The sequence below is a fragment of the Ranitomeya variabilis genome, chromosome 2 (assembly GCF_051348905.1).
Source record: "Ranitomeya variabilis isolate aRanVar5 chromosome 2, aRanVar5.hap1, whole genome shotgun sequence".
Classification (NCBI taxonomy): domain Eukaryota; kingdom Metazoa; phylum Chordata; class Amphibia; order Anura; family Dendrobatidae; genus Ranitomeya; species Ranitomeya variabilis.
Genome location: NC_135233.1, coordinates 140,408,262 through 140,420,713, shown reverse-complemented (window position 1 = coordinate 140,420,713; position 12,452 = coordinate 140,408,262). Strand labels below are relative to the sequence as shown.

The following is a 12,452-nucleotide window of genomic DNA, read 5'->3' as shown; positions in this document are numbered from 1 at the left end:
TCATCTCAACTAAAAGCCAAGATCCTAAGATCAGGAACAGAAAAAAAAACAAAAACATTTATAGCACATCCTGCATTGTCCTGCGTTACCCAATTTATGATATATTTTAGGAGTTGGAGTCGGTCCACCAAAATGGACACCGACTCCACAACTCCGGATTGCAAGAAAACGTAATTAAACTTAATTGGTGAGTTTTAGCTGCAGCCCTATGTAAAACAGATATATTTTCCTGGATTTCCTCCTTAGCTTGGAGCCTCCCTTAGCTGAGGTCACGGTTTGGCTGCAAATCAAGAAAAGAGTCTCAATGATCTCGCACAGTTTATAAACCTCAATTAATTGGTGTAGAGAAAGTGTTTCACATAGTTTAACTTCTTGATGACGGCATCCCAAACCTTTGCGCTAATCCACAGTTAGCTGTCACCACTAAGCACTTCATTCTGAGCCAAAGACTACATCTAGCTAATGAATATTAACGTTCTCTCCCTTGTGTCTGCACATTGAGGCAGAACTTTATGCTGAAGTATAATTTACTTTGATTCCAAGATTCTAAATTATTCCAAAGCCTGAATATGGAAAATCTAGGAATTAATAGACATTACTTTCTAGTTGTCAGTTCCATTCGATTGTATTTTGATAGTAAACATGGAAAGGATGATCTCAGTCCATCATGTGTCAGGCTGCTTATATATGGCAAGTGAATGTTGTAACACCTTGTGTAATTTATAAGGATCTCTGCCAAAGAGCTCTTCTTACAGGCCATATGGATCTACAGAGTTTTCTAATAACCATTTGGGGGGGCTGTAGTGTACAGATGTTTCTTGTGGTCATTGGTAAATTTAGTGCTTAGACTTTAGAACATTTCAATTCTACAGACATTAATTTGTTCAGTTTAAACTATAAGAAGTCACTAAAGAAATATTGCTTGGTTTAAAGTTCTTCTGTCATTTAAACATTCTGAATTTGTGCTTAGAAGGCTTGTCCAGCCCTCTAAAGAGTTACATACATATATAAATAAATAGATACATGCATAATCTTAATTTTATTTGACTCAAACATCCATCAGTTCTCCCCTCACCTACTGTATCTTCCACCGATCCCTTGTAGGATCCTCTCACCTTCTGTAGCAGTCAATGACATGTATAGCTCATGGTTATTGTACTTGATTTTTTTTATTATGTATACCTTTTGACATGTATATCACCATGGAATAAATGGCGGTATAATAATAATAACACTGTTTAACGCAGTTTTTCTGGCAAAAGGTTGTAAAACATATTTTAAGTCAATTTTGGCTGCTGATTATGAATATGAACTACGTTTTTGGCTATCACATCAGGATTTCGAGATCTTTTCAATTTTTGATGAAAATTACTCCTAATGTTTTATGATAAATACACATGATTTTCAGTACTACATTTTGTATATTTTTAATCCAGGAATAACAAAGATTACAAAGTCTATGTACAGCAAATCAAATATACTTACAGAATTAAACTACAAAATATAAAAACACATACCGTATATATGGCACACAGATGTATGACAAATGGCAGTTATTTGATCTTTCTTTTCTTGGCTGATCTGTGATGTACAGCTTCTGGGTTGTCTCTCATGAAGCTCCAGCAATAGTCAGCCATCAAATGTGAGTCCCACCGGCCTTGATACCATTCTTCCATTGTTTTAATGTCCTGATGAAAACGCTCCCCTTGTTCCTCGATCACATCCCCAAGGTTCTGTGGAAAAAAGTCCAAATGGCTGTGTAAGTAGTGAATCTTGATACTCATTCTACATCCAAGATTTTGCAGACTTATTAGTAGCTCTTCCACAATCTCTTCATAGTTGTCTGCTTTCTTATTCCTTAGAAAATTCTGCACCACATTACAAAATGCATTCCAAGCTCTTTCTTCTGTCTCATTCATTGATGTGATAAAATTTGGGTCTCTCATAAGTGTTCTTATTTGAGGTCCATCAAATATTCCAGCCTTTTTCTTCTCTTCACTAAGACCAGGAAAAGTTGAACATATATAGTTAAAGCATTCTCCACTGTGATTGAGAGCTTTGACAAACTGCTTCATCAATCCAAGTTTTATGTGTAAGGGAGGAAAGACAATGTCCTTTTTTATCCACTAGAGGATCATGAATGACATTCTTATTGCCAGATGACAAACTCTGTTGCTGAGGCCATTCAGTTTTCACCCAATGCTCTGCTGTAGCTCTACTGTCCCAGTAGCACAGAAAACAAGGGTGTTATCATAACAAATGGGAATTATGCATGTTCAAAGAAAACAAAGATATTCTCACATTTATTGGGAGACTAAATGAAAACTAAATTTACCTTAGTGAACCGTATAAACCGGAACTTTTCATACACTACTTATATTTATCATGGAATTCATGAAAATGGGCTATATACCTGTAGTACAAAAACGTGATGTGATCGAGAAATTATAAGATCAGATTTGAATTCAGCACCTTCAAATTAGTCTAAAACTGTACTTAAAGTCCATGCCAGAATTTTTTTTTTTTTTTTGTAGACCAGTGTTATAAATAATATCCAAAACATCGTCTTGCACCAATAGAGTGATTTTGTTCAAATAGGGTCCACCCCCTGGAATAAGTCAATATCCAAAAAATGCCACTGCACCCATTGTGGTAGCTTTTTCAAGCTATAATATTACAGCTTCAAAAAGATTATTTGTGGGACAAAATGTCTATTTTTGATCAATGTGTGTAATGTTTAAATGGGCATGGAGTATAAGGAACAGTATAATATTATATTTAAATTGGTGTAGGGCAACTTTTTGTATTCTAAAGGAAATCTGTAACCAGATTTTGCCACCTAATCTGATAGCTGCATCTTGTACATACAGAGACCCTGATTCTAGTGATATGGGCTGCTTGCTGTAGTTTTGTTAAAATTAGCAGGAGATTATCACTAAAGGACTAGTAAACCTGCTGCAATGTAGTCCTCCATATTCATGAGCTCTGTATAACCCCACCCCCACCACGGATTGGCAGCTTTCTTCTTATGCACAGTGTACAAAGAAAGCCGCCAATCAGTGTTGTAGGCGGGGTTATACAGAGCTCAGCATTCAGAGAACTGCTAGATCTGCAGCAGATAAAATGGGGATTTTATTAAAAATACAACAAGCAGCTCAATAAGTGATACATCATTGAAATCAGGGTCTGTACCCATATACAGTTGTGCTCAAAAGTTTACATACCCCTGCAGAATTTTTGCTTTCTTGGTCTTTTTTCAGAGAATATGAATGATAACACCAAAACTTTTTCTCCACTCATAGTTAGTGGTTGGGTGAAGCCATTTATTGTCAAACTACTGTGTTTTCTCTTTTTAAATCCTAATTCCGGGGTATGTAAACCTTATGAAGCTGCCCTCAGTTGGGGTAGCAAAAACCTGATGACAGAGGTTTTTTTTTTACGTTATATGACTCACTATTACGCCAAGTGCCCCATTTGTCTGCTAGCCACCCTAGTCCTGATCAAGGGTTACCTTCCCTGTGATAAACATGGGAGACAATTTCTTGAAGGGCGCATAACCATAGCAATAGATGAAGAGGGCTGTATTCATTATCCATAGCAGAGTAGGGATGACCTTTGATGACATTAGCTGTTTGCTAACAAAATAAACACTTGTCCATTTGTTGAGCTCTGAGCAGAAAGTGGAGGTGACCGAAACCAGATTGGGGAACCTGGGATAATTGAACTACACTATTAAATTGTGTAACTTACTCTTATAAGCTCTTTTATATGTAATTTATTTGATGATTTATTTTTTTTTTTGCTGGACTCTTAAAATCTGTTATTAGTTTATTGTAGAATTAATTTCTGAAAAGGCAAATCTCCCTGACCAGCGTGACCTCAACCATTCTGCTACTTTATAGATATCTTATGATCTTTGGCATTAGAACAAGATTCTTGCCCTGGACTACTTTCATAAGATTATCTCAGATATAAAAATGCCATTATTAAGTTTTAGCCTTTTTTCAATCAACATTATCAATAAATTTCATCACAAACTATGTGTGCCATGTTTTCTGTCTCTTATGAAAAACCTATTTATGAGGTCACCTAGGTGTCTTTAGTCAATCTTAGCTGAACGTTTATTCTTTCTGCTTTCTTATTATTTCCGCCTGTCCTTCACCTTCTTGCAAAAATACTGTGTTATCTGTTTGTTGTTGGCTTCATTGTGGGACTGAAACGTAGATCAGCTCAAGGTGATTTCTGTATCATTCTATGAGGCATAGACAAAGCAGCAGAAAACATCAGTGATACAAGATTTTCTCTTCATTGATTTATGAGCGTGCTTTAATTCTGGTTTTATGTCAGATGTCCTTCATAGTGCTTTTGTCGCACTATTCTACTAAGTGGCCCATCATGTTTTCATGAATCACTTGTCACAAATATTTGATGAGATCTGAAAAGTTGCTTTCTAATAAATAAAAATGTCATTTACAGAAAATTCTGAAAATATTTTCAACCCACAGGATTGTAGCCCTTTCTTTTTCCACCACTTTTTCTGGGGTCTCCCACCTGGACTTAGCCCATATGCTGTTCAGATATTCCTGTATACAATTCCCGCTACTTGGTTGTGGCATTGGGTATACGCTGTTCCTGCTTGCATTTTCCATCCTGCCACTATGTGTTGGACAGTTTCTAAGGTTCCTTTGCATAGACTGCACCTTGGGTCTTGTCTTGTGTGGTATATTCCTGCTTCTATGGATCTGGTACTCAGTGCTTGCTCTTGTGCCGCTAAGATTTCAGTAGTGCCTCTGTGCTGTCTCAGAGTCCAGCTTTCTCCAGCCATTGGCAGGAATTCTCCATGCCAGCCACCTCCATTATCTGTCGATGGTAAATCCCATGCAGCGGCTTGTCTTTCCATGGCGCTTCGTGTTCCTGTCCGTTCTTCCTTCCAGATCTGTTGTTGTTGCTGCCTTAGGCTTTCTCTCAGCATCTCATGCAAAAAATGGTCCAAGTTTCCACATTGTTTTTGTTCACTTTTTACCATTAGAGTTTCATCAGATTTTCTCCTATGAAAAAAGAAATGATGGAGGTTTCTCAAGCGTCTCCTGTCAAACAGTTCATGAAAAATAGACAGCAAAAGGATATCCTCCGAGTGCTGTCTGATTTTTTGATGGACCGATAGACTTACATCGGTGAGATTGATCTGACAGTCAGATCCAATTCGGACATGGCTCTGTGATTTTGTGAGAGCACTCGGTCTGCAAAACCTTACAGTCATGTGAACAGCTCCATAGACTATAATAAGTACGAGTGCTACCCGTGAAAAACGTGGATTGAACTTGTATACATAAGATTTCTGAATGTGCTCTTCAGGTCAGTCAAACTTAATGATTTTGAACAGACTGGTTAACCAGTGTGTATTCGTATACCTCTCAATGTCAAACACCTCCCCATTTAGCGGAGCCAAGCCGAGTAGTCATATGTGTGTATGTCCTACATAGGACTGAAGACTTGCCGTACCTCCTGACCTCCTGATAAACCTGATTTCTCATAGGGGAAACAAGTCAAGGCGGTAACATGGCTTTCTAAAAATATATTACTTTTGTATTCTGGAGGTATATTCAATGGTTATATACTGTATTCTGTCAGAATTGTTATATCCAGAGCATTATCAATTATTTAAGTAATTATTTATTGCTAGATTACCTTTTTAGTCTTTAGATGTCTTGTTAAGGAATAATATGGATTTACCTACTGTATGTTGAATTGGGCCTCCATTACACAATTTTAGGGTTTTAACATTAAACTGTGGATTGCTCATGTAAATACAACACAATAATTTGCAACTTTCAACAAAAGTCAAGTTCTTCAATGTACGTGTGGCTGATTCTGTAGGTCAGTGTGCCGTCCTGTAGGTCAGTGTGCCGTCCGGTAGGTACTTGACTTTGGTATGACAGGAGCCACACTAGTGGAGAAGTCCATTCAGGAAATGAAGCTGGACTGCAATGCCCCATGCAACCAGTGGACAAATGTGGCACTGTTTCTGAAGAGAGCAGACATCTTTTTCTAATCCTGTACCACCCCTTTAACATTACATATCATCACTTCTTATGGATAAAATACCCTTTCTGAGTTTTACACACACCAAACTGTCTAGAAGGATAAGGCTGTTTTCAATGCTTTTGCCAAGCAATGGTTATGAGAAAAATATGAAAACAATTGTGCTCTGTTAATAATAATCACTGACATATTTCAAAGACAGTAATATGTACTGAAGCATAGATAATGGGGACTTGCAATATCATTTGTGCGGCTCTGAAGGTTTCTTTGTCACCCTCCCTGTTTCCTATATAAATGGATGGTCAGTTTACACAGCACAGCCTGTTTCTTGTTACAAGATTTACTTCGTCGGATATAAGATTTTTCAGGCAGTGCAATAATTCCCACATGGAGAAAATGATATTGTTACCAGCAGGGTTGAGCTGTAGTGTATGTTAATACTGTAAATCCGTGGCCGGTGTTTTTACTTTGTAATTGCCCTTTTGTGTGGAGGCTTAGTGCTAGAAATGCCAGCTTTCTCATGTGTGCTAGATACTCTTTGAAAAATGATGGTTTATTGCAGTAAATCTCTTCTTCGCCACTGACCTATTGCACTTATGTTTTTATATCAGTTTACATTGTATTTTTGTAGAACGATCTACTTTGGGTTATGAGGTCTCATCCGCACATTGAAATACTGAAACTGGATGAACCACTAGTGAGTGTACAGTAGTTTCATATCCAGATCTTTTGGAGAGATCCCCTATAATGTTATATTTTCCATTACTATCATTGAGACTGTTACTGGAAAGTAAAGCATAACCTTAAGGCCACATTCACACGTACAATATTTGATCAGTATTTTATATCAGCATTTTTAAGTCAGAATCAGAAGTGGAACAATCAGTGAAAAAGTATAATGGAAACACGTCACCACTTCTGCATTTATCACTTACACCTGATTTTGGCTTACAAATACAGAGGTAAAATACTGACCAAATACTGAATGTGTGAACGTGGCCTAACCTAAAGGGAGCCTGGAAGCCGATACTCCCACAGCAGCATGAATCAGACACTGGCTGTATGATTATCAACCATATATGTTTAACTTCTGGTGCTTTCACATTGCGTTCTGTGTCCCTGTCAGGGTATACCTCCGAAATCCAGGGTCCGGACGGATGCACCGACAGGGTCATAGACTGTAATGGTGATTGCAAAGCAAACGTTAGCTCTGCCGTACATAAATTTTGTGAGTGTATGCCTACAGGAGGTGGAAACTAAGACGTAGTAGACTGTGTCTGAGTATCTGCCTCCTGTAGGTGAACACTCCCAAAATAAGTGCAAGAAGAGCTCACGCTCACTCGTTTTACTGGGGATTTTGAATGTATGCCCCGACTGGGACACAGAATGCAATGTGAAAGCACCCTTACAGTAAATGGCCCCGTTGGCCCATTTTGTGGGGGAATTCGGACATATTCCCCGACTGGGACACAGAATGCAATGTGAAAGCACCCTTACAGTCTATGGCCCCATTGGCCCATTTTATGGGGGATTTCGGACATATTCCCCGACTGGGACACAGAATGCAATGTGAAAGCACCCTTACAGTCTATGGCCCCATTGGCCCATTTTCTGGGGGATTTCGGACATATGCCCCTATGGAGACACATTACGCAATATGAAAGTACACTTAGAAACTCTGTGACGTTTCAGGGAAGAATATAGTTTAACAGCCCTGAATCGGGCAGCATATATCAGCTGTCAGGTTCGCCTTAATTGTGCATTGAGGGTTAAATACTTTGTAACGAAAAAACACATTGTCGTGATAAAACTAGGACACTGGGAAGGTACCTTGTCTATGTGCATTTAGTGATGTGGAAACATTAATGTGATAGGCTAATGTGATGAGCTGCACATCAGCCCATCTTCTGAGCATCTCTCCTTGCTGGAGATCTATGAGGTTTTGTGGTTTTACAATGAGTTGCTTCTTTCTCTGCTTTATTGGGAAAGCTGAGAAGTGAGCAGTGTTACCAGATTAAAGGAATTTCACTGTATTATGAAATACTATGGCTCTTCCACCAGATACCACAGTGCACTGAGACTTCTCTCCAAAGCTGTAAGTGTCATCAGCTTTGTGGCAATGCTGTGCCTAACCTTTACTCTACCGAAATATAGAGAATCTGATGTTCTCTGATCTCTGAGCAACATGTACAAATCAGCCTTCAGAAATACAAGAATATGTCTGGAATACTCCCTAAGGCCATGCTTCAAAGCTCCTTTTTGTCTGGTGTTCTTTTTAAGGAACTTCTGTTGCTCTTAACTGTTTAAGCAAAGTGGATGCTCACTGTGCATGTAAAGATGCTACAGAACCGTACATTTTTTTCCTTCTAAGCTTCTGTGGGGAACATGAAGAAATTAATGTAAAATGTGTTTGTGCAATTGTGTTTTTAAAGAGGACCTGTTCGCAGGTGAAAAGTGGCCAGTTTTTGTGCTTGTTTTATTCTTGTTGCAACTCTTGAGTAACCCCATTTTTTCAAAATCAATCATAAAGTACCAGAGATATGGACCTTTTTATTTAGTACTTATTTTTATCTTCGTTACCAAGGCTTCTATAGGATTCTACATTGTGGTCATTACTCCACGGGAGCTTATTAATATACACAAAGACAGTTTTTCTAGTTTAATTCTATTTTAATCATTGAAACTTCAAGCTGTACTCAGACCATGAATGTTGGGAGTGTAAAAGCATTAAAGGGAATCTGTTACCAGGTTTTCCTCATATAACCTATGGCCAGCACCTTTCAGCCCCATGTGACAGCATTCTAAAATGCTGAATGTATGACTCCAAATCGCCCTGTAAAGCAAAAAAAGACTTTTTATTATACTCCCCAACAGGGCGGTCCAGTTGGGCGTCTCAGGTCTTGGTCCAGTGCCTCCTCTCTTCTTGTGATGCGGTCCGCCTTCTGTGCTTCTTGTAGATGTGACACGCCCACCAGGGCCGTGGGGTACTCAGAACCGGGTCGGATAGTTCTTTGGGGAAGTCATGGGGCCGTGACCTGACTCTGTGGCCCTGGCTTTGTTTCACCATTCTGTTTCCTGATCTGGGCAACCCCTTTTTGAATGGCCAAAAGGTGGATTCTAATATAAATAAATTCTATACTCACTTCTCAGACCGATACCGATGCTATGATATTGGCAGTACAATGTTATGTCATGTGACCGCTGCAGCCGTCACAAATCAGGGCCGACGGAATACTGAAGGTTGCAGCCGATCAGTGGAAACTGCTTGGTTTCAGTGATCACATGAAATAGACTTAACAAGACAATATAGAAATATGTCCAGTTACCTTCAGGTGGCATAGTGTGAACGACGGATGAATGGCATCAGTCTGGGAGGTAGGTATAGCATTTTTTTATTCTCTGATGATGCACTTTGTGGAGCTTTAGTTGGGGTTGTCCAGTAATCCACAGTCCCGTTAATTGTCACTTTGGCTGTATTTCAAGTGGCTTTTACTTTAGTTTCTCAGATGTAAATATTTGTTTTAATTACGCTATGGTGAAAAAAATGGCACCTCTCAGTCCAGCAATAAAAAAAGTGTAAAATTCTATCATAGTTATCCAGTGACTTGGGCATTTTCTGCTCTACAAACTTTGAGGACCTTTATAAAACAATATGTATTTTAAGCAATAGCTAAGTCCAGTTAGAGAAATGTGCTGTAATAAGACGTCAGCCGTCCATCCTGGGTGCACAGCGGTGGCTTGTATGACAATCTAGTGCACTGTTTCACATTCTCCTACATTTCTGACCCACCTGCCAATTAGAGAGTTAATCTGTTCCCTTGCCCTTACTTTGTTTTCCAGAGTAGACCTGACATCTGTGATTGCACAGGGGTTAAACACAGCTTGAAAGTGGAGCCTTTCCTTCCATGCCCCTGTGCTGTTTTTATTTTAAGGGGAGACAGGAGGGAGGGGAGTATGGGCATGCAATTTTAGCTTTCTACTACAGTTTTCTCCTGAGGCACAGAAGTTAAGCAGAGAGTGAGGCCTCAGGAAGTGGGAGTGTTTTATAATCGTAGACTTGCTATGGGGGTAGCAGAAAAAGGAGAATGTTGAATGAAAAAAAAAAGAAAAGAAACTACTCCCCTTAATAGTATTGTTAGTCTTCATACAGTCAGGATGGGAATGGGATCCTTATGCAGAACAGCGTCACAGATCAAGTTGTAGGAAGGAGCTGCAATCCACTTGGAGCTCAGCATCCTCGAAGATGAGCAGCTACAATTCACCTTGTCATTACTGTGGCAAATTTGGCCCATACTATTTGTATGTAGTTAGCTGATGTCCTACATAGGTCAGGGTCACCTATTTCAGCAGAACTTTGTAATCTGTGGGATGCATCATCTTCACTCACTTATCTATCCTCCTGGAAGTCTCGCCACCCTGAATCTCAATTTAATTTTTTTTCTCTGTGTAATTGAGAACAATCCATGAACTTGAAGCCCTGGAGCCAAAAGTCTGGAGGCCTGCCCGTCATTATCGAGGTGAGGAAATCAGAGAAGTTGTAGGCCGTCGCTGGGAGCATCATTATGGAGGCTGGTTAGCAAAGCAGACATGGCCGGGCTTACCTGTACAAAGGGCTTCAGCCCTAGGATGTTTTTGGCGGAATGGTGGAAGATGGCAACATTACGTGAAGACTGAGAAGTATAATGGAAACCTAACATTTTTATGGCTGTGAGATTTTGGATTAAAAAGCTACTGAAGACTTTGGAGACTGGCTAAAGGAACTTACCAGAAAGATGTAGTCCACATGGGATGTATCTGACAATGATTGGTATGAACTTCAGCTTGCAAGAGCTGCTAATGAAATTTGAGAAGGTATCTTGGATTGAGTAAAAATAACCAAATTGTCCATCATTAGGTCCGAAATACTTATTTATTCAAATATATATATATATATATATATATATATATATATATATATATATATATATATATATAAAATTTTGTGCATATGAACGTATACACACATAGAGAAAAGATGACAAGCTTTGCTATGTATTTTGTCATTTTTAGAAAATGTGTTTCATTTTTGGAAAATTGATTACAGAACTTAAGAGAACACAGCTTTTTCATTCATACTATGTGTTTATTTCATTGATATTTTTTTCTGTTTTGTATGTTTTATTTAAATTTTTGCTTGTGGAAATTCACCATACAATTTTTATAATATAAACTGGAATATACAAATTGGTTAATGTATAGTAATTATATAATTATATTAGCAAGGTAACTAAATTAAAATGTGAGGCTCATGATGTCAGGAACTGTATAGACTTTGTAGTTTTGAGTAGCTTTCTAGGACATGTGCTCATTTAGGGTATGTGCACACGTTGCGGATTTTGCTGCGAATCCGCAGCATTTCCGCAGCTGCGGGTCCACAGCAGTTTCCCATGAGTTTACATTACAATGTAAACCTATGGGAAACAAAAAATGCTGTGCTCATGCTGCGGAAAAAAACGCGCGGTAACGCAGCGGTTTACATTCCGCAGCGGTTTACATTCCGCAGCATGTCACTTCTTTCTGCGGATTCCGCAGCGGTTTTACAGCTGCTCCATAATAGAAAATCGAAGTTGTAAAACCGCAGTGAAATCCGCAGAAAAACCGCGGTAAATACATGATAAATCTGCAGCAAAAATGCAGCGTTTTTGCCCTGCAGATTTATCAAATCGGCTGCGGAGAAATCCGCAGTGGACCATTCTACGTGTGCACATAGCCTTTGACTTGTATTCACATACTTACTGCTCTGTTTAGCCTTAAACCCAAGCGCATTTTCCCCTGTTTCGTGCCTCAGCATTTTGATAGCAGACAAAGGTAATTTAAGACGCCTGTTTTAAGTATAAATTTCAACAGTCCTGCTTACAACTCTTACATTTATGGTATCTAGACATGCAGGTGTTATGCAGCACTCCTCTATATACTGTAGGTGATTTTTGTTCTTTAGCAAATTTATCTATTAAATTGGTAAAGCATAAAACATGGATAATTCTAAAATGTTGAGAACATACATCTTGTGTAATCTGATTGTTAGCAGTTGTCATTATTACACACTTTTGTCTTTCGAAGGCTTAGATACTAAGAGACGTGCATGCAACTTGTTGCTACTCCCAGAACACTTATGCCCTGCCCTCCTCTACTGCGGACCACTATTAGTGTCAGCATCACGTCTGGCAATCATTTTAGAAAAGCTACAGAACTTTGTTAGAAGAAGCAGGCCTGTGCTTCTCAGTGTTTCTTAGCCAGATACCCTGTACTAAAAAAGTGGCATCATAATAACCCGAAACAGTATCCCATAAAGACATTGTACCTACCGGTTGGGATACATGGACAACAGGTTGAAGGACCTAGGATGAGAGAAATGTATCAATTAATTTTAA

General features: G+C 38.9%; 1 protein-coding gene across 5 annotated transcripts in view; it reads left to right on the top strand.

The window, feature by feature from the left end:
- UTRN (utrophin) overlaps window positions 1-12,452 on the top strand; it is an 846,507-nt gene that overhangs the window by 496,433 nt on the left and 337,622 nt on the right. Inside the window, exon 1 of one of the 5 annotated variants that reach the window (XM_077283034.1) lies at window positions 7,662-10,893. The exons of the other annotated variants lie outside the window; for them this stretch is intronic. Within the exon in view, the coding sequence (XP_077139149.1) occupies window positions 10,831-10,893 (63 nt within the window). The 5' untranslated portion in view covers window positions 7,662-10,830. Of the gene's footprint in view, window positions 1-7,661; window positions 10,894-12,452 lie in introns of those variants that run through there. 5 annotated transcript variants of the gene reach the window in all.